The sequence below is a fragment of the Sapajus apella genome, unplaced genomic scaffold (genome assembly GCF_009761245.1).
Source record: "Sapajus apella isolate SASKATOON/1434 unplaced genomic scaffold, GSC_monkey_1.0 scaffold95, whole genome shotgun sequence".
Classification (NCBI taxonomy): domain Eukaryota; kingdom Metazoa; phylum Chordata; class Mammalia; order Primates; family Cebidae; genus Sapajus; species Sapajus apella.
The window spans coordinates 370,196-397,841 of NW_022437035.1; the positions used below are offsets into that span (position 1 = coordinate 370,196).

Below are 27,646 nucleotides of genomic sequence, written 5' to 3' on the forward strand. Positions count from 1 at the left end.
CTTGGGGCAGGAAAACATTTGCGCCATTTACTACTATGTAATAAATCACTCCAAAACTTCATTGCTTAAAGCAGCAAGTATTTATTATTTCTCATGAGTCTATGATTTGACCAGTTATTATTCTGCTCCCTGCTTGGTGGCTGAGCTACTAGGATGATTTTCCCAGAGTCCACAATGGCCTCACTCATATGCCAGGCAGTTGGTGCTAGCTTCAGCCTGAATGCTTGCCTTGCCACACGGCAAGCTTGGGCTTCCTCACAGCATGGTGGCTGGTTTCTAAGAAGGAGTGTTTCCAGAAACAAGCCCCAATGTATAAGTGCTTATCAAGTCTCTGTTTGCATCACACTTGCTGTAATGGGGCATTTTGGCCAAATGTCCGAAGCCCAGAGTCAGTGTGGAAGGGGACTTCATAAGGGTGTGAAGTACTGGAGGTCTGATGCATTGGGGGACAAATAAGGGGGAGGCAATATAGGGAACTGAGAGGGAGAGTGAGAAGATGAAGGGCTCTGTGCCAATGTCGGCTCCTCTTTTGTCCTGAGGCAAGGCGAGGGCTTTCTCCCTACGCAACAGCTCCTTACCCAGACCTTCGCCAATGAACTCAACGTAGAGGTGCTTCCTCAGGGAAGCCTGCTTTGGCCTCTCCAGCTGGGTCAGACTGCCCTTGATCCCTATCCTGGTCTCCTTTGAGGCATCCTGATTTACAATTCCCTTTCCATCCTGGTGGCCTTGGTGGTCTGCCTTCTTCACTGCTGCATCCCCAGCACCAGCCTACTAAGTACGCCTCGGAATGAGTGCATAGCTAGTCTCATGGTGCAGCCTCACACAATGTTGCTAACAACTGGAACTCTACACCTCGGCTCCCAAGAGGAAGAGGCCAGAGCCCAGGTCACTGCTGACCCCAGCAGGCACCACTACCCACCATTCACTCGAACCCACTTCTGGTGGAAATTCTGACCCAGTGTTCCCCAAAGCAGAAGTCATCCAGGAGTGGATGGGGAGTAGCCTCCTGGGGAAGTAGCAAGAGCCCCCATTTATCGAGCACGCTCTCTGTGCCAGCCCCATGTGCAGTGGGGCGCTCTGGAAGCTCATTTACTCACACCAATGCTGTAGGCTCAGTACAATCCCCACTCTGTCCCTGCCTAACAGGTGAGGAGACCGAGGTGCAGACAGCTGAAAAGATGGGACTCACCTGAGCACCTTCTCCTCTTCCACACTCCTGGTCCCTCCCCTGCCTCTGCTCCCAATCCCACTTGGAGTCTGATCCCAGCACGATTCTGCTCCAGGTGCCCTCGCCCCTGGGGCTCAATGTCCCTTAGTAAGGTGGCCCCAGCATACTGCCACCCTTTGGAGTTTACTCGCATGGCCCCAACCAAGCTCAGCCCTCCTCAGGGTCCCCCAGCTGAGCCTTCCTTCCCCTTCACTGCCGCTCCCTGTGCCCTCACAACGTGAGTCTATGAGTCCATCCTTCCCAGCCCAGCAGCCGTGGTGACACAGGCTCCACAGGGACCGGAGCAGGGCACTTGCTCTCACATCCTTCGACCCTGTGCCCCGGGCGCCTGCCTGCCTCCCCCTCCTCCCAGCCCTGCCACAGGCCTCTGGGGTGGAGGGGGGGCCACCAGGATCCATTCAACTCACATTTCAGCCTGGGGGGTGGGATGGGAACCACTCCCAGAAAAACCTCTCTCACTGGAGGGATGCAGGACATCTTAACCCAGCAGAGCTGAGGTCACCTACAATCTAGGTAACTTAATATTGAAGTGGAAGAGGATCGGTTAAATTGACCCATTCATTAACTCTTTTTTTTTTATTGAAAAATTTTTTTTTGGTTTTTAGAGCCAGGGTCTCGCTGTGTTGCCCAGGCTGGCCTCAAACTCCTGGGCTCAAGCAACCCTCCTGACTCAGCCTCCTGAGTAGCTGGGACTGCAGGCACGCACTACAGCACCCAGCTTCATTTACTAATTTTTTTTTTTGAGATGGAGTCTTGCACTGTTGTCCAGTCTGGAGTGCAATGGCATGATCATAACTCAGTGCAGCCTCAACTTCCCGTCGTCAAGCAATCCTCCCACCCCAGCCTTCTAAGTAGTTTGGACTACAGGCATGAGCCAGCTTGCCCAGCTAATTTTTTTTTTTTTTTTTAATTTCATGGAGACAGGGTCTTACTGTGTTGCCCAGGCTGCACTAATTCTTACTCGTTCATACATTCAGCTTTCCTGGAGCCCCCTTTCTGGCCCACCCTCTGCATTGTCCCATTCACTCCTCCCACAGCCCACACGGCAGGTGCCAACCCCACCCCATTTCCACAGGTGTGCCAGGCTTGGCATGGGGCATAAGCCCTGGGGCCACACAGGCAGGGCTCGACCGGGAGGCAGCTCCCTCCAGCTCTTGGAGCCCTGCGCCCCTGGGGATGCTGGCAGGCAGCCAGGGAATCCCAGGCGTGGGGGGACTACAGAGGGGACATAGGAACAAAGGGAGCCTAGGGCAGGGACGAGAGAAGGCATGCGGGGATTTTCAGAGGAAGAAACTCGCAGCACGGAGAGGCACTCCTCCTCTTCTGAGGGAGAAGCAGCTCCTGGAGACTGGGCAGACCCTGGGCACCCCCCTCCACCCCACCACACACACACACGCACAGACACCTGCCACTTCAGGCACTGTGTGAGATGAGACACCCTCTCAGCCATTCCCAGCCTCCTCTACCATCTGCTGTGGCCTCCCAGTGTCACCTCCCATATGTCAGCTTTACCCTGAAGGAAGCCGATGAGCAGCCGGGATGTGTGACTGTCACACGCTCCTTCCAGGCAGCACAGACCTTTCCTCCTCCCCTTGTCCAGGCACCCCCTCAGTATTCAGGGCCACCAGCCGCTGTCTGAGCCTCGGCCTCAGGCAGGTGAGGGAACAGGCATGGGACCCCCTGTCCCTGGGCGGCTGTCAGCAGGCTCGCCTGCTGTCTTCTGGGACATGTGGTGGGGGATCTGGGAGGCAAACCGGGCCTGGGCTCCCTCTTCCCCTACAGGTGGTTGGCACCCCTGGCCAGAGGGTGCTCTGGGCCTCTGCCCACTGGAAGCCACAGCCTGGACCAACTCACTGGCCTTATCTTCGGGAACAAGCTCACCTTGTCCCAGCCCTTTTACCCCCTTTGAAGGCTACCAACGGTGGCCAGGAGACTCCGCTGGGATTCTCCTGGCTGCAGGGCTTCATCAATAATTGATTCTGTGGAAGGCAGTGGAGTTCCTGAGGACGGGCCCAGGCCAGGAAGGAAAGGCCCACAGCCCCAGTCACTCGGATCCTGTGACAGTGGTCCCACGAAGGCTCGTTTCTCATCGGACACACACACACGCAGACCCTCAGACTAAAGATGGCCCTCAGATCTTTGCTCCCCACTCTGGCTGGGGGGAGGGATAGAGGACAGCTGTACTGATGACCCAGTTTTCTGATCTTGCCCCCAGCCCCCTAGGGCTGACAGATGACAGATGATGGATGATAGATCATGGATGGTGGTCACACGGCAACATCCCGCTTGAAGGGAGCCCTGCTCTGGTCTCCAGCCTCCCAAGTGGGTGGGAACAGGGGTGGAAACAGGGCGGAAAAGGAGCAAGAAAGAATAAAAGCCCACCCAGGCTTTTAAGTCAGGCTCAGGCAGATCCGAGGGCAGGAAGCCCTGCCATCTACGTCTTGCCTGATGGTACAATGGTTGAAAGCACTGACTGTGAGTCAGGAGGTGGGGCTCAAGTCTGGGCCCCAGTTATTGCTATGTGACTTGGTGGAGGGGTCACTCTCTGAGCCTCTTTCCCTGCCTCCTGTTGGGGTGATGGCTGGGGATGTGTAAAGAGATCATGCTGAGAGACCTCAGTTCCAGGCTGGGCACCAGTGAGGGCTGGGCGGAGGGGACCCCTGAAGACTGTGTGACCCTCATGGGCAGAGTCACTGCACTCACCCACATGGGGCCTTTCAGTGAACTAGAAACAAGCACATTAGCCAGGTGCAGTGGCACACACCTGTAATTCCAGCACTTTGGGAGGCAGAGGTGGGCAGATCGCTTGAGCTCAGGAGTTTGAGAACAGGGCAACATGGCAAAACTCCGTCTCTAAAAAAACACAGAAATTAGCTGGTTGGCTGGGCGCGGTGGCTCACGCCTGTAATCCTAGCACTTTGGGAGGCCGAGGTGGGTGGATCACCTGAGGTCAGGAGTTCAAGACCAGCCTGGCCATCATGGTGAAACCCCATCTTAAAAAATAAAAAAATAAAAAAAATAAAAAATTAGCTGGGCGTGGTGGTGTGTACCTGTAGTCCCAGCTACTTGGGGGGCTGAAGTGGAAGGATCACTTGGGCCCAGGAGCTTGGGGCTGCAGTGAGCTGAGATTGTGCCACTGCAATGCCAGCTGAGTGACTGAGCCAGACCCTGTCTTAAAAAAAAAATAAGCGAAAATAAAAAAAGGCACCTGTGCAGTTCCCCAAAAAGTGAAACATCGAATTGCTATATGACATGACCTGAAAATTTCATCCCTAGGTATATCCTCCAAAGAACTAAAAACAGACTCAAATAAGTACATTGTCTTAGTGTGGCCTGCTATCGTCTAGATGGTTCTTAAAACAACAGAAATGTATTTCTCACAGTCCCTGTGGGAAGTAGAAAACTTCCTCTGCAAAGTTTTCTTTCGTGTCTAAGAAAAATTCATGTTAGACATAATAGTTTGTGGCCAGGTACAATGGCTCATGCCTGTAATCCTAGCACTTTGGGAGGCCAAGGCAGGCGGATCATCTGACATCGGGAGTTCAAGACCAGTCTGGCCAACATGGTGAAACCCTATCTCTACTAAAAATACAAAAAAATTAGCTGGGTGTGGTGGCATGCACCTGTAATCCCAGCTACTTGGGAGGCTGAGGCAGGGGAGTTGCTTGAACCAGGGAGGTGGAGGTTGCAGTGAGCCAAGATCATGCCCTTGCACTCCAGCCTGGGTCACAGAGCAAGACTCCGTCTCCAAAAAAAAAAAAAAAAAGGAAAGAAAGAAATAATAGTTTGTTTTAAACACTTTCTTCAAAAGCCTTCTTGCTTTTTGCTAGAAGCCCCATCCTATGTAGCTGTTAGACATCCTTGCAGGCATGTTGTCCATTCTGCGTCCTTGTACTTTAACTAAGATATCTGTGCTGGACGTGCTCACAGCCTATGCCCCGTCCTTATTTGGACTTCCTTTTTTTTTTTTTTTTTTTGCTGTCCATTGCTTTTACCTGTTTAGAAACATTTCAAGTTATTAGCCAACCAGGTTTTAGTTTAGATTGTGAAGTCTGGCTCCAGCCAACGGAGATCAGACACAGCAGTCAGGACAACCCCAAATGTGTAAGAAATAAATATGTCTGCTTTCCTTTGTTCGTTGTACTCTTGTGGCAAGATTGTTAATGGGGTACCCTTTCTGCTAGATGTAAAAAGAATCGCTTTGCTGAGAGATCCTTTGTCCCATAACTAATTTTTCTTTGTGGCACCAGAAAGAAAAGTTTTATACACAACAGTCCTGGAGGCTGGAAGTTCAAGGTAAGGGTACCAGCATGGTTGGGTTCTGGTGAGGGCTTCTAGGTCACAAACTGCAGAATTTTCACTGTCTCCTCACATAGCAAAAAGAATTTGAGAGAGCTCTTCAGGGATCCTTTTATAAAGCCACTAATCCATTCACAAGGGCTCCACCCAAGACTTACTCACCTCCTAGGCGCATTGAGGGTCAGAATTTCATATATATGCATATGTGTTTCCTCCTCAGAGATGGGGTCTGGCTATGCTGCCCAGGCTGGCGTACAGTGGCTATTCACAGGCACAATTCCACTACTGATCGGCAAAGGAGTTTTAACCTGTCACACTTTCTCCCAGGGTCAATCAATCCTCCCACCTCAGCCTCCAGAGTAGCTGGGACTACAGACACATACCACAATGCCCAGGTAATTTTTTAATTTTAATTTTTATTTTTAGAGATGGGGTCTCACTATGTTGCCCAGACTGCTCTCAAACTTCTCTTTCTTCTTTTTTTCTTTTTTTTTTGAGATGGAGTCTCACTGTCACCCAGGCTGCAGTGCAGTGGTACAATCTCAGCTCACTGCAACCTCCGCCTCCTGGGTTCAAGCGATTCTCCTGCCTCAGCCTCCTGAGTAGCTGGGACTACACTCATGCATCACCACATCAGGCTAATTTTTTTGTAGAGACAGGGTTTCACCATGTTGGTCAGGCTGGTCTCGAACTCTTGACCTCAAATAATCCAAGCTGCCTCGGCCCTCCAAAGTGCTGGGATTACAGGTGTGAGCCACCGTCTTATCTGTTGGGTGACACTTGCATTCTTTCCATCCCCTGGGCTTTGAGGCATCAGAAGTTCTGCATTCTCTCCAGCAGAGGGGGCTGTTGGGTCCCAGCCTGTCCTTCCAGTAAAGGGAAAGGGTGGCCTCAGCTGCTGCTGAGGGTGTGTGAAGGTGTATGTGTGCTTTGTTTTGATTTTAAAATTACTTCTTGGCTGGGCGCGGTGGCTCTTGCCTGTAATCCCAGCACTTCAGGAAGCCAAGGGAGGAGGATCGCTTGAGCCCAGGAGTTAGAGGCTACAGTGAGCTAGGACTGTAACAATGCACTCCAGCGTGGGTGACAGAGTGAGACTCCCATCTCAAAAAATATATCAGTAAATGAATAAATAATAGAATCATGTAACCACACCCAGAGAACGAGGATAATTGGGGGACATCACCAAAAACCCTACTTCTCTGTACTATTTTAGTTTTGAGATTTAAAAACGTAACATGAATTGAGGATGATGGAAATGCTTGTTATCTAATTGTGGCAATGGCTTTAAAGTATACTCAGATGTCAAAACTCATCATGCACTCCTTATTCGCAGTTTATGACACTTCAATTACACCTCAATAAAGTTGTAAAAAAAATCTTTCCTTTTTTTTTTTTTTTTTTTTTTTTTGGTTACAGGGATTCCCAGCTACTCAGGAGGCTGGAGTGCAATGGCGCGATCTCGGCTCACTGCAACCTCCGCCTCCTGGGTTCAGGCAATTCTCCTGCCTCAGCCTCCTGAGTAGCTGGGATTACAGGCACGTGCCACCATGCCCAGCTGATTTTTTGTATTTTTAGTAGAGACGGGGTTTCACCGTGTTGACCAGGATGGTCTCGATCTCTTGACCTCGTGATCCACCCGCCTCGGCCTCCCAAAGTGCTGGGATTACAGGCGTGAGCCACCGCGCCCGGCCTATCTTTCCTTTTTTTAATTACAAAAGATAGCAGGGTTTTTTTTGTTTGTTTTCTTAAAACAGAGTCTGTCATCCAGGCTGGAGTGCAGTGGAGTAATCTCCACTCACTGCAACCTCCCACCTCCTGGTCCAAGCAATTCTCCTGCGTCAGCCTCTGGAGTCACCACGGCCAGCTAGTTTTTGTATTTTTAGTAGAGACGGGGTTTCACCAAGTTGGCCAGTCTGGTCTCAAACTTCTGATCTCAAGCGATCCGTCCGCCTCAGCCTCCCAAAGTGCTGGGATTACAGGCATGGGCCATGGATAGGCATTTTATTATAAAGAATTTAGAAGGGCATAATGATGAAGAAAATAATGTCACCCACTGCTCAGAGACAGCTATGGAGCATTCGGTGAAGCCCCCTACTCCCACTGAACCCCTCAGAAGGCTCCTGGGGTAGCGCTCAGGGCTCATCCAGCCTCCAGTATCTGCAGCCAAGCTCCAGGGCCCACCTCTCCACTGCTGGCCTCATGACGCCAGACCCAGCTAGCATCCTTCCCACTGAGGGCCTGGCAGCTGGCAGCATGGGGCTCTGCCTTCTTCACTGTGTCTTCGCTCAGACTCCTGGGTTCCTGTCATCTCCCTGGCCAGTCCCTTTTCAGTCTCTCTGCCTCTACTTCTCCCCTAGTCCAGACCTTGTCCCTTCTCCCCCCAGCCTCAGGCAGGCAGGGAGACAGTCTTCAGCCCTGTGGCTAGAAACACCAGAGAATCACTGGCGACACTCCACTTTCTCTCTGAGGTCTTGATTGCTCCTTGGTGCCACAGGGTCACCCTCATCTGCCTGGCTCCTGTTTGTGGATGAGCTATGGAAACCTGAGGCCCTACGCAAGCTCCTCTGCTTGCTGGTTGCAGTCAGCATCCCAAAGTCAGCCCCGTAGCTGGCCCTCCCTTATTCCCTACTCCCACTCCATCTACAAGCCCCATGAATTCTCCTTCCAGAATGGTCCTGAAATCCAACCACCTTGCTTCTGCCCTCCTCATGAACTATTGCCACAGTCCCCAACCACAACCCCTGCTCCCACCTCCCTTGCCCAAATTCCGCACAATAGACCGCAGCAGGTAACCCACTGCCCCTGTGCAGTCTAATACAGCTGCCACTGTGGCCATTGAAACTCACTAAAATAAAACCAAACATTCAGTTATTCAGCTGCCCCAACCCCGTTTTAGATGCTCAGTAATCACATAGGGCAGCTCATGGCTGTCGTATTGTGCAGTACAGATTACAGAACATGCCCATGGTGCTGGAAAGTTCTATCGGACAGTGCAGGTTTAGAACCTTTGAGCAGGCCGGGCATGGTGGCTCACACCTGTAATCCAAGCACTTTGGAGGCCAAGGTGGGCGGATCACCTGAGGTCAGGAGTCCAAGACCAGCCTCACCAATATGGTGAAACCTCGTCTTTATTAAACAAAACAAAACAAAACAAAAACAAACAAAAAAAAACCTTTGAGCAGCTTTTCCTTGCATTTAGAATGAACCCCAAATTTTGTACAGGACTACAAGGCCCTGCCTTACCTCTGACCCCACTTCCTACTGCCCACATTGGCCTCATCTCCCAACCTGGCTGATCCTCAAACACAACTTTGAAGCCTCCTTGTCCTCTGTCCACCTGGTCCTTGTGCTTAGGACCAGCTCAGGCATCACCTCCCCTGGCAAGCCTTTGCCAAGACAGTGCCTTCTCCCACAGGGCACACACATCTCTGCTATGGCTGGGCTGGGAATACCTTATCATTTCCTCCCCCATACACATGCATTACTCGTGGTGGCCTGTCTGCCCTGCGGGCCACGCACACATCCGGTTCCTCATTCCGCCAGTCCTGGCTGAGCACTTACCATGAGCTCACTACATGGGGGATACAGGGGAACAAGACAAACAGGTTTGTGACCTTGCAGAGTTTAGATCTAGTTGGACAGACACTGAGTGGGAGATTACAGAGTGTCACGTGTGACTGAATCTCATGCCCATGCCACGATGCACTCCTCCCTAGGGAGGGATGGATGATAGGAAAACTGCAGGAAAGGCCCAGAGGCCCAAGATAAGGCTGCTTTCAGGGAAGTCCTGAGGATAGAGCTGTGTCCTTGGGGCCAGAAGAGGCTGTCCCACAAGGGAGAAAGCCACTATCTGGATGTGTCTTTGTGCCCAACAAAAAGCCATTTGCTATGCCAAGAGAGCAGAGCATGCAAACTTTTTTTTTTTTTTTTTTTTGAGACGGAGTTTCGCTCTTGTTACCCAGGCTGGAGTGCAATGGCGCGATCTCGGCTCACTGCAACCTCCGCCTCCTGGGTTCAGGCAATTCTCCTGCCTCAGCCTCCTGAGTAGCTGGGATTACAGGCACGTGCCACCATGCCCAGCTAATGTTTTGTATTTTTAGTAGAGACGGGGTTTCACCATGTTGACCAGGATGGTCTCGATCTCTTGACCTCGTGATCCACCCGCCTCAGCCTCCCAAAGTGCTGGGATTACAGGCGTGAGCCACCGCGCCCGGCGAGCATGCAAACTTAAACTAAACAGCTTCAGAGTTCAGAGTTTATTTAGAGACAGGGTCTTGATCTGTTACCCCGGCTGGAGGGCAGTGGCATGATCCTAGCTCAATGAAGCTTCAAATTCCTAGGCTCAGTGCAATCCTCCCACCCCAGCCTCCTGAGCAGGTAGGATTACAGGCACGTGTTACCATGCCAGGCTAATTTTTAAATTTTTTGTAGAGATGGAGTCTTGCTATGTTGCCCAGGCTGGTCTTGAACCTCTGGGGTCAAGTGATCCTCCTGACTCGGCCTCCCAAAGCACCAGGATTACAGGTGTGGGCCACTGTGCCTGGCCTTTATCATATCCACTTTAAAGAAGAGGCCGGCCGGGTGTGGTGGCTCATGCCTGTAATCCTAGCACTTTTGGAGGCTGAGGTGGGTGGATCACCTGAGGTCAGGAGTTCAAGACCAGCCTGGCCATCATGGTGAAACCCCATCTTAAAAAAAAATTAAAAAAAAGGAAAAAAAGAAAAAAGAGGCCACAGCTGGGTGTGGTGGCTCACACCTGTAATTTCTGCACTTTGGGAGGCCAAGGTGGGCGGATCACCTGAGGTCAGGTGTTCAAGACCAGCCTGACCAACATGGAGAAACTCCTTCTCTATTAAAAATACAAAATTAGCCAGATGTGGTGGAGCATGCCTGTAATCCCAGCTACTCAGGAGGCTGAGGCAGGAGAATTGCTTGAACCTGGGAGGCAGAGGTTGCGGTGAGCCAAGATCGCACCATTGCACTCCAGCCTGGGCAACAAGAGTGAAACTTCATCTAAAAAAAAAAAAAAAAAAAAAGAGGCCACTGAGGATGAGAGCACTGCTCAGTGTGGTACTGCTGGGATTCCAGCCCCTTTATTCTCCATTACCCCAAAGCCACAGCATCACTTGCATCTCAGTCTCTTCACCGGCAAAATGGGCTATTTGCAGCCTGACAGGAAGGGGTTGAGATCAGCTGGGTCCAAGGGACCAGGATGGCAGGAGGTTATCAGCGCCTGCAGAGGGCAGCAGTGAGCTGTGCACCGCCCACCCTGACTAGAAACCGGATCCCAGGGATCTTCCCAGCAGCAGGAATGTTCTCTAGGACACTAATATTAACAGGCAATCACGAAATGATCCCTACACATCGTTTTTCAGGGTGTGTTTTACGTTTGCCCCATCTGGGCATTTCACACAGGATGTTCTTAACATTTTGTACCGTGGCCCACAGGGCTGGGTGGAAGACAGGATAGCCCAGAGCAGGGAGTGAAGCAAAATCGGTGGTGGTTCTCTAGGGAAGCCCGAAGATCTGAGACTGGGCAGAGAGCAGGGAGCCTGATGAGCACAAAATGAAAATACCCAAACCAGCCTGCCGGGTTAGGGGAAAAGGAGGCAGGATTTGGCAAATGAAGAGCAGATGACAAAACTGAGGCTCAGAGAGGGGACGGACATTGCTGAGGTCACACAGTCGGCGGGGAGACCTGAACCTATGCAGGGCTAGCCTGGCTACTAGCCTGGGCTCCGTACTTAGATTGGACGTTAAAGGCATCTGCTCCAGATGACACTGGCACTTGGAGGAGGGAATGATAATCCCTCACATCTACACAGGGACAACAGCCCTTGGAGGTGGATGCTCTTCTCACTTCAAGGAAACTGAGGCAGAGAGAGAGAGAGGCGGTCAGGACTCAAGCCCAGTAATTCATTTCCCAAATCCTGCTTCCTTTTCCCCTAGCCCAGGAGGTCGGTTTAGGTATTTTCATGTTGTGCCCATCAGATTCCCTGCAGAGCGCTCTCTGCTGTGTCTCGGATCTCTCTGTCCCTAGAGAACCATCAAAGACTTTGTTTCACTCCTGCTCTGGGCTGCCAGCCCCCTTAGAGGGAGGCTAATTAGGGAAGTTCTGAGTCAGGTCCACGCTGGAAAAACTACACTGGCCTCTGGAGCTCAGGAGAGGCCAGGGAACAAACGTATGGCTCAGCACACAGGAAGGCAGGTGTGGGTACTGAGTGACCTGAGGGAGAAATTCCTATTTATCATCCATCATGTGGTCCTGCTGTGGCGACCCTGTGTGGCAGTCACCCACAGCAGGTCCACCATGTGGGAGGCCGGGTGAAATAGGGGTGCTGACATTAGTGACCCAGCCTGGCCCTCCCTGCATCGCTGGGTGACCTGCCTGGTCCTGGCCTTTCTGTGAGTTGGGCCCTGCTGGGTGGTCCCTAGAGTGCCCAGCCTTGAGGCTGGTTAGGGGCCGGGCTGTGAGGTGCGAGGAACTCACTTGCTTCTCTACGGAAGGTGCCCTCCCCATCGTTGGGCCAGATCCGTCCGGCCTTGCGGACATCCACGATGATGGCCTCGGACATGACAACCGGGCAGTGCCGGTGCCGCTTGTGGCACTGCGGCGTGGGGGCGAGGGGTGGCTTGCTGCTGTCCGAGGACTGCTTCGAGTTCTTCCAGGGAGAGCGGCTTTTGTCCCAGAACATGCGGTAGGCGGTGGGGCTTGGGGACACGCGACTGGACTGGCCAGAGGAGAAGTCCTCCTTGCTGGAGGGGAGCCACATGTTCCCATTCCAGGACTGCAGAACTGACCCGGCCCTCTTTGTTGGAAAGGTCCCTCTGGACCAGGAAGTCCCGTGTCCTGTTTATGGGGGGCCCCTGGGCTGCGACTTGGACAGTCCAATTCGCTGTGGTTAGGGCCTCAGTTTCCCAAAAGGCACAGGGACGGGAGGGAGGGTGGCGGCTCCATGGGGAAGCCGCCTCCGGGTGCCTCCAGCCGGTGCCCACGGCGCGGCCCCTTTAAGAGGCCCGCCCGGCTCAATCAGCCGCGCCGCGGCCACCGCCCCCCGGCCCTCCCCTTCCTGCGGCGCAGAGTGCGGGCCGGGCGGGAGTGCGGCGACAGCCGGCGGCCGAGCGCAGAGCACTGGGAGGCGGCGGCGGCGTGGTTGCGTGGCTGCGGAACGGCGCGGGAGCGAGAGGCGAGGAGCGCGCGGGCTGCGGCCAGGGTCTAGCGGCGGCCGGGCGGAGCGGAGGGTAGCGCCCGCGCCTCGCCGCGCGGAGGAGCCCCGCACACAATAGCGGCGCGCGCAGCCCGCGCCCTTCCCCCCGCGCGCCCCGCCCCGCGCCCGCGCGCCCAGCGCCCCGCGCCGCCTCACCTGCCACCGGGGAGGGGGCGGGCATTGTTCGCCGCCGTCGCCGCGCGGGGCCATGGGGGCCGCCCGGCGCTCGGGGCCGGGCCTGGCGAGCCCGCCGCGCTGCCGCTGAGAGGGGCCCGGCGCGCAGCGCGGCGGCGCAGGTGAGGCCAGCCGCGCCATGGTGGACCCGGTGGGCTTCGCGGAGGCGTGGAAGGCGCAGTTCCCGGACTCCGAGCCGCCGCGCATGGAGCTGCGCTCAGTGGCTGACATCGAGCAGGAGCTGGAGCGCTGCAAGGCCTCCATCCGGCGCCTGGAGCAGGAGGTGAACCAGGAGCGCTTCCGTATGATCTACCTGCAGACGCTGCTGGCCAAGGAGAAGAAGAGCTATGACCGGCAGCGCTGGGGCTTCCGGCGCGCGGCACAGACCCCCGACGGCGCCCCCGAGCCCCGCGCGCCCGCGCCGCGCCCGCAGCCCGCGCCCGTCGACGGAACCGACCCGCCGCCCGCAGAGGAGCCGGAGGCCCGGCCCAACGGAGAAGGTTCTCCTGGCAAGGCCAGGCCCGGAGCCGCCCGAAGGCCCGGGACCGCCGCGTCGGGGGACCGGGACGACCGGGGGCCCCCAGCCAGCGTGGCTGCGCTCAGGTCCAACTTCGAGCGCATCCGCAAGGGCCATGGCCAGCCCGGCGCGGACGCTGAGAAGCCCTTCTACGTGAACGTCGAGTTTCACCATGAGCGTGGCCTGGTGAAGGTCAACGACAAAGAGGTGTCGGACCGCATCAGCTCCCTGGGCAGCCAGGCCATGCAGATGGAGCGCAAAAAGTCCCAGCACAGCGCGGGCTCCAGCGTGGGGGATGCATCCAGGCCCGCTTACCGCGGACGCTCCTCGGAGAGCAGCTGCGGCCTCGACGGCGACTACGAGGACGCCGAGTTGAACCCCCGCTTCCTGAAGGACAACCTGATCAACGCCAATGGTGGTGGCAGGCCCCCTTGGCCGCCCCTGGAGTACCAGCCCTACCAGAGCATCTATGTCGGGGGCATGATGGAAGGGGAGGGCAAGAGCCCGCTCCTGCGCAGCCAGAGCACCTCGGAGCAGGAGAAGCGCCTCACCTGGCCCCGCAGGTCCTACTCCCCCCGGAGCTTTGAGGACTGCGGAGGCGGCTACACCCCAGACTGCAGCTCCAACGAGAACCTCACCTCCAGCGAGGAGGACTTCTCCTCCGGCCAGTCCAGCCGCGTGTCCCCAAGCCCCACCACTTACCGCATGTTCCGGGACAAGAGCCGCTCTCCCTCGCAGAACTCGCAGCAGTCCTTCGACAGCAGCAGCCCTCCCACGCCGCAGTGCCATAAGCGGCACCGGCACTGCCCGGTTGTCGTGTCCGAGGCCACCATAGTGGGCGTCCGCAAGACCGGGCAGATCTGGCCCAACGATGGGGAGGGCACCTTCCATGGAGATGCAGGTGAGTTCTTCACGCCACGTGCGTGGGCACACCTGCACCAAGGAGGAAAGCCGTAGAGGAGTAGGGAATACAAAACAAGTTGGGAGGAGGAATGGATGCTTTTGAATGGTTTGCAGGTGCGCTTGTGGTTCACGCTGATCCTGTGCCCGAACAAACTCCATCCCTCCTCCTTCCAGAATGCAGATTGTCAGTGTTTGGAATGGGATTGGGTTGAGAGTGGCCGTGTGAGGGATGAGAGGTGGTTTGTTCTTGGTTCTAGGGCACTGTGTTTGTGAAGTACAGCTTGTGAGTTGGAGGAAGATGCCCCAGGCAGTAACTCCTTGCTCTCTGCTCTCTCCTCTCCCGGAAGTGAGGATGGCATAAAAGCCAGAGTCATCTCTAGCGCCAGGATCGGATGCTGTTAGCAGGGACTGATTTGCGTCTTGGGCATTCCCCGCCACCCCACTGATCCTGTCCTGGAAGAGTTATATGACACATTTGTGAAACCCGAGATATGCTAGCTGCTCCCAGGCCATAGAAGCATCAGGTTTGCTTGCTAGCCAGCAGCCCTGAACGCAAGTCACAGCAGGTGAGACTAGGAATTAGGAGGAGGTGAGGAGCCAGGGAGTTGTGACTCAGTGGGCCACGGAAAATCAACTGCATAGAGATTTCATCTGGGGCTGAAGCTGAGCCACACCTGTTCTGATCTACCTGGTTTTGATGGGAGACTTCACTCATCATTACTCAGCTCCAGGCTCCTCCATGCGTGGTAACCCAGCCCCAATTGCTGATCCTCCAGTGTGTTCCTGCTGCCTCATCTTCCCAAAGATAAGCATCCACAGGTGCTTATTTGGGGCTCCCAGTCTGTGGTCAGACCCTAGCCCTAACGTTAGAACTATGGGATTGTGCACATAACTTCTGTTCTATATGCACATATCATCGGGCGTTTTGGTCACTGTGTTTTGAGATCCAGGCACAGTTTGCCGTTGGTTGGGGTAAGGAAAGGGTGGATTGGGGTGTGTGTGAGGCTGTCGGGAATCTCTTGGAGACCTGGTCCCTGTTAAGCTGATCTGGTTTTCTGCTCCATTGATTTTTCTTTTTCTGCTGATGGAGGAGTTGGATGTGCTTGGTTTGTCAGAATGCTCTTCAAACAAGTGAGGCTATTTTTGGCTCTTGGAGCTGCCTTTTTGTGATGGGCTGTCTGTCCTGTTTGTGTTAGGTACTTCCAGTTGCTGATCTTCCATTTGCAGCTGGGGTTGGCTGTGGTGCAGGGCTCCGACCTGCAGGCTGGCCCGGCTGCCTTCCCTAAGTCCCCGTGTGGGGGTGGGGTGGATGCTCTGCTGTTCGGAAGCCTGCTTTGCAGGCATATCAGCTGGTCGGGTCTGGAGGATTGCCTTGTGGTTACCGGGCACCAGCCTCGTCTGGCCAGCTGTTGGCCAGGCGAGCCAGCTTGAACTGGCCCTCAGTGCTGTGGTGCAGGAGAGTTATTAATAAAAAAGAAAATGAGAGGTTTTTAAGGAGATGTGCAAATTGAAATGATAATCTTTGCTAGTGGAAAATTCTGGGTTTCCAGAACCGTGGGCCCAGCCTTTCCTATAGCTTCTGTCGACGTGGCCGTGTTGCCCACCACATCACCAGATCCTGAGTGCAAGTCAGTAGATGAAAATAGGGATTGCTATAGAAGGATGGAAAGCCCAGTGCCTTGAGTCACACAGGGCAGGTCCTCAGGAAATGGCCGAGGAGTTCATTTTACCACTTGGACCCACTTTTAGGTCTTTCTGGATCCTTCTCTGTCCTTGAGATCCCACAATCTCTTTCCCATTAGGTTTTATTTTTTCCCCCTAAACTGCTTTTTGTTTGTTTTTTTGTTTTTAAGAGACAATGTCTGGTTCTGCCATCCAGGCTGGAGTGCAGTAGTATGATCATACCTCACTGCAACGTCAAACTCTTGGGCTCAGGTGAGCCTTCCGCCTCAGCCTCCTCTGTAGCTGGGACTGAAGGTTTAAACCACTGTACTGGGCTAATTTTTAATTTTTTTTGTAAAAACAGTGGCTTGTTGTGTTGCCCAGTCTGGTCTCAAACTCCTGGGCTCAAGTATTCCTCCAGCTTCAGCCTCCTGAGTAGCTGGGATTACAGGAAGGAGCCACCTCACCAGGCCTCTTAGATGTTTTTCATAACCAAGGTCATTTAAACATCTTTTAAGAGAGATTATGTATTTTCCCTCAGACAGTTTTTCATTTTTAAGACTTAATTTTGGCCGGGCGCGGTGGCTCAAGCCTGTAATCCCAGCACTTTGGGAGGCCGAGGCGGGTGGATCACAAGGTCAAGAGATCAAGACCATCCTGGTCAACATGGTGAAACCCCGTCTCTACTAAAAATACAAAAACATTAGCTGGGCATGGTGGCGCGTGCCTGTAAGCCCAGCTACTCAGGAGGTTGAGGCAGGAGAATTGCCTGAACCCAGGAGGCGGAGGTTGTGGTGAGCCGGGATCTCGCCATTGCACTCCAGCCTGGGTAACAAGAGTGAAACTCTGTCTCAAAAAAAAAAAAAAAAAAAAAAGACTTAATTTTTTTTTTTTTTTAGAGCACTATTAGGTTCACAGCAAAATTGAGCAGGGAAATAGAGATTTCCCATACACTCTCTACCCCCCCACACCCGCAGTGTCTCCAGTTAACAACTCCCACTGGAGGGGCGCGTTTGTTAGAGCCCACAAACCTGCATTGGTGCCTCCTTGTTACTCAAAGTCCAGAGTTTATATTTGGGTTCACTCTTGGTGTTGTACAGTCTACTGGTTTGGATCCTGTGAGGTTTTAGAACTCCTGCTCGTTTTAAAACTCCTGCTTGTTGTAAAAGCCCAGGCTTTTAGCCCTGGGCACCTTGACACTCTTTGCCCAGCAGTTTCCTCCGGCGTGGAAAGAAGAATCTGCACTGGCTCAGCCATCTGTCTCTGCTGGACTGTTTACTGATGTTCTTTAGAGGGCTGTGGAGCCTGCTGGTCTGAAAAGGAACAATGAGGAAAATCACTCATGGGGTGGGTGGGGAGGAAGTCGCCCTAATGCTCCCCAGCAGCAGGCAGATACGGTGCCCTGGATCTAATAACCCCAGAATCAGTCTGTATGAATGGGCTGTCGCATTTCTGAGTTGAGGGCCCCTCAAGGGAGGGGGTTAAAGCCATCCCTGGGCACGGTGACAAAGTGCTTCCCATAGGGCCCCTCATGGGCTTCTCTCTCACCTTGGGGTGGAGTTGCCCATTTACAGGTGAAGACACAACTGGGAAGCGGCAGGGCTGGGATTCTGGGTCCCTGCGTGAATGCAGAGCTGTTCCCCCTGCAACATGGTGACCCCTTCGGTGTTCTTCCTGCTACCCCACACTGCCACCTGCAAAACACACTGGGGAGGTTCAGGGGGTCCTTCCAGTCTTTGCACCCTGGGCCCGCCTGGGGGGTAATGATAGACAGCTGTGAGTCCTGCTGTATAACTGTTTGGGACCCATGGAAAAAGAGTGTGGTTCCTGCCATCTAGGAACTTACAGGTTAATGGAAGAGAGGGAACACACACGTGTATGTGTTGGAGGGAAGTGAGATCAGGGAAGCTTCCAGAATCGGCAGGACTGAAGAGGACTTGATGAATCAGCAGAAGTTGGAGGGCAGAGAGTAGCTGTTTGCCCTAAGGAAAAATGGGAACAAAGGCTTGGGGGCACCCACTTCTGCCCTGTGATTCTAAACTGTGTGCTTTTCTTTAAATGGTAAAATACACATAATTTAAAATGTACCATTTTTGTAATTTTCAACAAGTTTGGTAAAATGCACATAACAAAAGTTACCATCTTAACCCTTTTAAATTGTTTTTTTGGGTAAGGCTAGTCAAGTGGAAGATTTTAACCATTTTTATCCATACAGTTCTGTGCGTTGACAGCATTCACGTTGTTGGATGACCATCACCACCTTCCATCTCGAACTTTTTCATCTTCCCAATGGAAACTCTGTACCCATTAAATAATAGCTCCGCAGTTCCTGCCCAGCCCCTGGTACCACCATTACATTCTGTCTCTCTGAATTTGACTAATATATATACCTCATGTAAATCCAGTCCTGCAACATATATCTTTTTGTGATTGGCTTATTTCACTGCGTGTAACGTCCTCAAGGTTCATCCATGTTGTGGCAGAAATTGTGTGCTTTTTTGTTTTGTTTCGTTTTGTTTTTGAGATGGAGTCTCATTTTGTCACCTAGGCTGGAGTGTAGTGGTATGATCTTGGCTCACTGCAGCCTCTGCCTTCTGGGTTCAAGCAGTTCTGCCTCAGCCTCCTGAGTAGCTGGGCTTACAGATGCCCACCACCACGCCCAGCTAATTTTTGCATTTTCAGTAGAGACAGGGTTTCACCATGTTGGCCAGGCTGGTCTGGAACTCCAGACCTCAGGTGATCTGCCTGCTCAGCCTCCCAAAGTGCTGGGATTACAGGCGTGGGCTATCACGCCTGGACTTTTTCTTTTTTGTGAAAGGGTCTTGCTGTGTTACCCAGGCTCGAGTGTAGTGGCTCAATCACCACTCACTGCAGCCTTGACCTCCCAGGCTCAAACAGTCCTCCCACCTCAGCCTCCCAAATAGCTGAGCCCACAGGTATGCATCACCATGCCTGGCTATTTATTTATTTATTTATTTATTTCTGTGGAGATGGGGTCTTGCTATGTTGCCCTGGTCTCAAACTCCTGGGCTCAAGCAGTCCTCGTGCCTCAACCTCTGAAAGTGCTGGGATTATAGGTGTGAGCCACCACTCTGTGCCAGCTGTGTGCTCTTTGAAGGCAGGAATCACTGGTTCATTTCTGGGTCTCCCATGGAGCCTGGTTCTGAGCTTTATACATAGCACATATTGGGAGAGCCCTTTCTCCTTTTCATAGCTCATAGAGTCAGGACTGGGGAATTTTACTGATTATTGGGACGTGACTTATCAGTTACTCTGTCTTTTCCTCATTTCATCCCTCTACTTTACTTTCCCTTTTTCTTTTTAAGTGGCTTAAAATAACAACCATTTATATTTTTCTCACAGGTCTCTGGTTGGCTAGGCAGTGTTACTGATGGAGGCTGACTGGGCTGAAATAGGATGGTCTAGGTTAGCCTCACCCACACATTCCATGATTGCAGGCTGATTGGCATTGGGAAGGAGGGACTCCCTTATTTGTCTTTTTTTTTTTTTAAGGTGGGGTTTCACCATGATGGCCAGGCTGGCCTTGAACTCCTGACCTCAGGTGATCCGCCCACCTTGGCCTCCCAAAGTGCTAGGATTACAGGCGTGAGCCACAGCACCCGGCCCCTTATTTGTCTTGCAGTTGGCTTGATGTCATTTGGGGCACCAGACATATCTCCCTTTTCTCTTTAATTTTTTTGTCTGGACTGGATCTCCCTATTTGCCCAGGCTGGCCTCGACCTCCTGGACTTAAGCAATTTACCCGCCTCAGCCTCCTAAAGTGCTTGGATTACAGGCATGAGCCACCACACCGAGCCTTGTTCTTTTTCTTTTCTTTTTTCCTCCTGCTTTTATATATATTTTTTTTTTTTTTGGGATGGAGTTTCGCTCTTGTTACCCAGGCTGGAGTGCAATGGCGCGATCTCGGCTCACCGCAACCTCCGCCTCCTGGGTTCAGGCAATTCTCCTGCCTCAGCCTCCTGAGTCGCTGGGATTACAGGCACACGCCACCATGCCCAGCTAATTTTTTGTATTTTTAGTAGAGACGGGGTTTCACCATGTTGACCAGGATGGTCTCGATCTCTTGACCTCGTGATCCACCCGCCTCGGCCTCCCAAAGTGCTGGGATTACAGGCTTGAGCCACCACGCCCGGCCTGCTTTTATATTTTTAATTGATACATAATAATTGTACCTGTTTAGAGGGTACCCTATGATATTTTGATACCTATCTACAATGCATAATGATCAAATCAAGGTGATTAGCATATTCATCACCTCAAACACATTCATCATTTCCTTGTGTTGGGAGGTCTGAGGAATTCTTGATCCAAACACCCAGCCCAGTGTACCCATCAACCTTCTTCCAGGTGTCAGTCGTGAGACGGGACAGATCTTGTATTTCTTTTCTTTTTTTTTTTTTTTGAGACAGAGTTTCACTCTTGTTACCCAGGCTGGAGTGCAATGGCGCGATCTTGGCTCACCGCAACCTCCGCCTCCTAGGTTCAGGCAATTCTCCTGCCTCAGCCTCCTGAGTAGCTGGGATTACAGGCACGCGCCACCATGCCCAGCTAATTTTTTGTATTTTTAGTAGAGACGGGGTTTCACCATGTTGACCAGGATGGTCTCGATCTCTTGACCTCGTGATCCACCCGCTTCGGCCTCCCAAAGTGCTGGGATTACAGGCGTGAGCCACCGCGCCCGGCCAAGATCTTGTGTTTCTTCATGGACTTCACGTGAGTGGCTACCCTGTGTTTTCTCATTTTTATTAAGCAGCTTAATTTGCCCTTTGGATTCTGGCGATGTGTTGGCGCCACAGTGACCACTGCTTTGTTTTTCCCTTGAGTGATGGGCTGGACTGGCAGCCAGTTGGAGTGAGTAACTGTGGGGCAGGGAAAGGTCACCTGGGCCTCGAGCTGGTTCCATCGTCATCTCTTAAGGCCAGAGCCTCGTGGCCATCTCTCAGTTGAGTACAGGCCCATCTCCATGGATAGAGACAGAGTGGGCAGAGCTGGGTGGCGTCTGAGGCTGCTAAAGTCATCAACAGCATAGAAGCGGAGTCTAGATTAAATTTTACAAGTGTTCTCTGGTTCAGGAAGGCTGACTTGTTTTGGGAACAGAATGGAGCATTCCGAAACATATCACTAAAGAAGGAGCTGGCAGTGTTGTTGATTTGAATGGGTTCAGGGGAATATGCCTTATCCATGACTCCCTTTTGCCTGGTTCGCTGCTTCTAGCTTTATAACCCCCTCCCTTCCTTGGTTGCAAGTCCTGTGGCCAGGAGAGCTCGTGTATGTGACTGCTGCCCTCACCAGGACAAAGAGCCCAGGTGAGCTATGTGCTTGAGCATACTTGGCAGAGGACAAAGCAGTATATGAGGCCCAGGCTGCAGCTCACCCCTGTGGTTTGAGAGGGTCCCCTGTTCACAGTGAATGAATGAGCATCTTGGAAGCTTTCTCAGATTACCAAAGAGTAGATGTGAGTTTTGGCTGAGGCTGCTGCTTTTTGGACCAAGATTCAGTGGGTGGTGGTGGATTAAATTAACTATAAACCTCAGGGAATATCTTGACCCTGGCTGGAATACAACTGGGTCTTTTCAGTTTTTTCCCTTTGAAAAGTATAGCTATTTTAATTAAAATATGTTATTCACGTAACATGTTAGAAGTTTGTTACTGTTATTTTTATTATGGTAAAATTTATATTTTTTTTTCCTATTTTTTTTTTTAAAGAGGGGGTTTCACCATGTTGGTCAGGCTGGTCTTGAACTCCCAACCTCAGGTGATCCGCCCACCTTGGCCTCCAAAGTGCTTGGATTACAGGCGTGACCCACCACGCCCGGCCTACTTATGTATTTTTTGAGATGGGGGTCTCGCTCTGTCACCCACACTGGAGTTCGGTGGTGCGATCTCAGCTCACTGCAACCTCCATCTCCCAGGTTCAAGTGATTCTCCTGCCACAGCCTTCCAAGTAGGTGGGATTACAGGCACATGCCATCATGCCCATCTAATTTTTATATTTTTAGTAGAGGCGGGGTTTCACCATGTTGGCCAGGCTAGTCTACTCCTGACCTCAGGTGATCTGCCTGCCTTGGCCTCCCAAAGTGCTGGGATTACAGGCATGAGCCACTGCGCCCACCTAAAATTTATATTATAAAATGCACCATTTTATCCATTTTCAGATATGCAGTTCAGTGGCATTAAGTACGTCACATTGTTGAGCAGCCATCACCACTTGTCAATTTCTATAATTTTTTCATCTTCCCAAACTGAAACTTTATATTCATCAGACTCTAACTCCCCATTCCCCTTCCTCCCTGGCTCCTGGAAGCCACCATTCTACTTGCTGTCTCCATGATTTTGCCTCTCCTAGATTCCTCATGCAAGTGGAGTCGTATAACATTTGTCCTGTGTCTCACTAATTTCACTCAAGTAGGGCTTTGAAGTTCCCCGGGCAGCACTCAGTCTTAACTCTCAGCTCTGACCCTTCACAGGGGTGTCTTCGTCAGAAAAACACCTGTCAGTTTTTCTGAAAATTAACAGGTGATCTTCCCTGGGCCTTCATGCCCCTTAGTTTTGAAGTGGGCCGGGGTATTAGTTTACCTAGGCTGCCTGCCCCATAACAAGATACCAAGACTGGGTATCTTAACAAAAATTTATTTTCTCACACTTCTGGAGGCCAAAAGTCCAAGATCAAGGTGCCAGCTGGGTTCTTTCCCTGGAGGGCTGTCTCTCTTTGGCTTGCAGGTGCCACTGTCTTGCTGCCTCTGCACGTGGTCTTTTCTCTGTGCATGAGCACCCCTGGCATCTCTCTGTGTCCAAATTTCCCAAATTTTCCTTTTTTTTTTTTTTTTTTGAGACAGAGTTTTGCTCTTGTCACCCAGGCTGGAGTGCAATGACACAGTCTCGGCTCACTACAACCTCTACCTCCCAGGTTCAAGTGATTCTCCTGCCGTAGCCTCCTGAGTAGCTGGGATTATAGGCACCCGCCACCATGCCTGGGTAATTTTTGTATTTTTAGTAGAGGCAGGGTTTCACTATGTTGGCCAGGCTGGTCTCGAACTCTTGACCTCAGGTGATCCGCTCACCTCAGCCTCCCAAAGTGCTGGGATTACAGGCATGAGCCACCACACCTGGCCCAAATTCCACCCCCCTCCTTTTTTGTTTTTGAGACAAAGTCTCACTCTGTAACTGAAGCTGGAGTGCAGTGGTGTGATCTCAGCTCACTGCAACCTCTGCCTCCCGGGTCCCGGTTCAAGCAATTCTCCTACCTCAGCCCCCCGAGTAGCTGGGATTACAGGCACGAGCCACCATGCCCAGCTAATTTTTGTTATTTTTTAGTAGAGACAGGGTTTCACCATGTTGGCCAGTCTGGTCTTGAACTTCTGACCTCGTGATCCACCCACCTCGGCCTCCCAAAGTGCTGGGATTACAGGCGTAAGCCACCACACCTGGCCCCAAATTTCCTTTCTTGTAAGGACACCAGTCAGACTAGATTAAGGTGGGCAGTAAAGACCCCTGCTTAAAATTAATCAGCTCTTGAAAGGCCTTATTTCCAAATACAGTCACATTGTGAGGCACTGGGAGTTAGAACTTTAACATATGGGGGTGATGCATGGTTTAGCTTGTAACACTTGGTGAGTCCCTTACTAGGCAGCAGAGAAAAGGGCTTCCAGGCAGAGAGAGAGGGTGCTTGTGCCAGCTCCCCCAGCCGTGTTAGGAGGAATGTGAGTCAAGCATCATGTGGGGTTAGGCAGCCTAGCAGGGTGTAGAGGGCACTGAGCCAAGCATCAGGAGGGCCACGTGCTAAAGCTTCAGGTGCTGCCATCTCTCTCCATGTCCAAAAAGTAGGGGTGGGAATAGATCATTGCTAAGGTTCTTTCCTTTGCTTCTTTAATTTTTTTCTTTAAAATTTATTACTTTAAAAAAAATAGATAAAGAGTCTCGCTGTGTTGTCCAGGCTGGAGTATAGTGGCACGATCGTAGCTCACTGTAGTAGCCTCAAACTCTCAGGCTAAAACAACCCTCTCTCCTCAACCTCCTGAGTAGCTGGAAATGCCTGGCTAATTTTTAATTTTTGTTGAGACAGGATCTCGCTTTGCTGCTCAAGCTGGTCTTGAACTCCTGGCCTCAAGTGATCCTTCCCGCCTTGGCCTCCCAAAACTGCTAGGATTATAGATGTGGGTCACTGCACCCAGTCTGAATTTATTATTAACACAACTTTTTCTGTCTCTTTCCTCTTTATCCTGGTTTATATGTCTCTTTTTTAAAATCCAAGGTAACCACCTCTCCCTATCCAATCACTCAAAGGTATTTATTGAGCATCTGCTATGTGCCTGGCTCTGTTTTCGTGGAAATCCTTTCTTGACTTTATTCATGGATTTATGGAAAGGCTTATCTCCAAGGGCCTTGTCTTGTTGTTGTTGTTGTTGTTGTTGTTTTGAGATGGAGTCTCACTGTTGCCCAGGCCGGAGTGCAGTCTCAGCTCACTGCAACCTCTGCCTCCCTGGTTCAAGCAGTTCTCTGCCTCAGCCTCCCAAGTAGCTGGGATTACAGGCACCCGCCACCATGCCTGGCTAAATTTTTTGTATTTTTAGTAGAGACAGGGTTTCACCATCTTGGCCAGGGTGGTCTTGAACTCCTGACCTCATGATCTACCCATCTCCACCTCCCAAAGTGCTAGGATTACAGGTGTGAGCTACCATGCCCAGCTGGCCTTGTCTTTAAAAAATAATAATAATAATAGTAACAACAAACATAAAACCATTCTAATGTGAAAGCATTTTCCCCTTCCTCTCTTTCTTTAACGGTATATTTGCAGCTGTTTCCTGTTAATCCTTTGTCTGTCTGGCTTCCTTCTTTAGGGTGATGGGATCCTTAAGACAAGCACAGAGTATGCCCTGCTGTGGTGTCCTGTGGGACGGGCCACACTGGCCCTTTAATGGTGTTTGATGTGACGATTCACCTGAGCCCATGGAGGTCTGTCTGTGTCTCAGGCCCTGTGGGTGTTTGCAGGGTGAAGATGGAATGAATGATACACACCATCTCTGATATTTGTATTTGCTCAGACCTTCCTGTTCTGGCCCAGCTCCACTTAATCCCGTCTAGTAAGTGGTGATAGGTTTTGGGGGGCCTAGTGATAAAGGTCGCCTGGCGACGAAACTTGTTGGCTTTGGAGATTATCCCACTGGTTCTATTTCCTTCTTTGCTGATGGTTGGTCCTCCCTGGCTCTCCCTTAGATAGCTTCCAAAATCCTCAGACTGGGGCCTGCTAATTAGCTGTCTTAGATTCTAGCTCTCACTGCCAGGACCTTGCAAAATGACTGTGGATGTGGATGGTGGCTGGTGCCCACGCGCAGAGCAGCTAGCACATTCATAGACCCGCCTTCCTGGGCCTGGGGCTGGAAGACCGGACACCTCTCTGATGTAGCAAATAGGACTTTCATGGAGGCTGCTTGTTGGGCCCTCGAAAGACTCTTGTAAAGTGGGTGGAGCAGCAGGAGTATTATAATTATACTCCCTCCACCGAATGGGTCTGAGGGTGTGTGTGACAGACACTCTGGCCTGGAGTAACCTGCCCAAGGTCAAGTGGTTGGTGGAGGGGCTGGCGCTGCCTCTCTCCTCAGACTAAGTGGTTGTGTTAATCACTTGAGAGCAGACACAGAATGACTCCGCAGAGGTGGAGACCTGGATCAGTTGCTCAGCAAACCGGTGTTGGGCACCTGCTGCGTTAGGCACAGATGGTGCTCAGTACGCTCAGGCTGGCCTTCCAGCAGGTTAGCTTTGGTCTGGTGGGAAGACAGCCTCATTAACCTAAGTGCCATGATGGAAATCATCTGGCTGCAGCCTTTAGTCTGCGCCTCGAAGGCGTGAGCCATCGAGGAATGTGTTTCCCCTCTCTAATTTTGCAATTCTCCAAGATAAGAGATTTCCTGACTCTTCATAGCCCCTTCTGGGACACTTTGCTAAGGCTTCTCCAGCAAGTTGTGTGGCAAGAACGCAGAACTGTTGGAAGGGCACTGCCCATCAATCTGCTTTTCCCACCAACAGTCAAGGGCTGTGAACGCTGACCTGCTGACAGTGATGAGCGCTGCAGGTTCTGGGAGGGCCAGAGGGACAAGGTCTGGCTTGGAAGATGTAGTGGAGATACGCGGAGGTAGCCAGCTGTGTGTGCACAGGGCCAGGTGCAGGGCCCAGAGCGCCAGGTGAGTGACCAGGGAGCTTTGGGAAGGAACCATCTCTAGACAAGGCCAGGACATAGCCAAGGGGGGCCTGAGAGAGAGAGAGAGAGAGCACGCGCGAGCAAGTGTGAGCGAGCCAGGCAGAGCCAGGAATTGAGCAGCCCAAGGAGATCCTCCACTCAAGTGCCGCTGTTGGCTCAAGAGGAGCTTTTGAAGATTCACTTCGCTTGAAAGGCCTGACGTGCTTCCGTTTTTAAAGTGTTGCCGGGGTCAGTTGGTATGCCAGTAGAGTAGGGAGAGATTTTCTGCACGTGACAAAGTATTGGTGAGCATTTGAAGCAGCCTACAGGCAACATATGCTGACTTAGGGAAAGAATGCAGGCTTTGAAGGGAAAAGATCTGGACTTGCCCGGAGCCCTGGCACTGACCATAGTGTGGCCTCGAACAGGGACTTAATTCTCCCTTGGCTGCTGTCAGCTGGAGAGGACGACCCTTCCCCTCGGGGGCTTCGTGGGAGTGGCGGGCGCCGACCATCTGGCCTCCTGTCTGGTCTTATGGACTCTCCTGCTCATGCATCTAACGCCAGTTGATTGAACACCACTTAGCAAAAAATTTGAGAGGAGAAATGCAGAATTTAGTGTGGACATTTCACCCATTTGGTCAGCCATTGCATGACCAGTATGAGCTCCAGGGGGACCCAGGGGCGTGCCAGGGCCTTCCTTCTCCTCCCGTAATCCCCCTGGGGAAGTGGAATTCTTACATTTTAAAGGTTATGCAATGGACTACGTGTTTGCATCCTCCCCTGATTTTTTTTTTTTTTTTTGAGACAGTGTGTCACTCTATTGCCCAGGCTGGCGTGCGGTGGTGAGATCTCGGCTCCTGCAACCTTCTGCTTCCCAGGTTCAAGCAATTCTTGTGCCACGGCCTCCTGAGTAGGTGGGACTGTGTACAGGCACGTGCCATCACACCTGACTAATATTTTTGTATTTTTTTTATTTTTTATTTTGGGACGGAGTTTCGCTCTTGTTACCCAGGCTGGAGTGCAATGGCACGATCTCGGCTCACCGCAACCTCCGCCTTCTGGGTTCAGGCAATTCTCTTGCCTCAGCCTCCTGAGTAGCTGGGATTACAGGCACGCGCCACCATGCCCAGCTAATTTTTTGTATTTTTAGTAGAGACGGGGTTTCACCATGTTGACCAGGATGGTCTCAATCTCTTGACCTCGTGATCCACCCGCCTCGGCCTCCCAAAGTGCTAGGATTACAGGCTTGAGCCACCGCGCCTGGCATATTTTTGTATTTTTAGTAGAGATGAGGTTTCACGACGTTGAGCAGCCTGGCCTCAAACTTCTGACCTCAGGTGATCTGCCTTCCTCGGCTTCCCAACATGCCAGGATTACAAGCCCGAGCCACTGTGCCCGGCCTCCTGTTTTTAAACCTTAACCCCAGAGGTGACAGTATTGGGAGGTAGGCCCTTCAGA

The 27,646-nt window shown here is 52.1% G+C and overlaps 1 protein-coding gene across 1 annotated transcript in view; it reads left to right on the plus strand.

The window, feature by feature from the left end:
* The first annotated feature begins 12,926 nt into the window (after nucleotides 1-12,926).
* Nucleotides 12,927-27,646, plus strand: part of BCR (BCR activator of RhoGEF and GTPase) — a 138,795-nt gene continuing 124,075 nt past the window's right edge. The window contains exon 1 of the mRNA XM_032256618.1: nucleotides 12,927-14,327. Within this exon, the coding sequence (XP_032112509.1) occupies nucleotides 13,049-14,327 (1,279 nt within the window). The 5' untranslated portion in view covers nucleotides 12,927-13,048. The remainder of the gene's footprint in view (nucleotides 14,328-27,646) is intronic.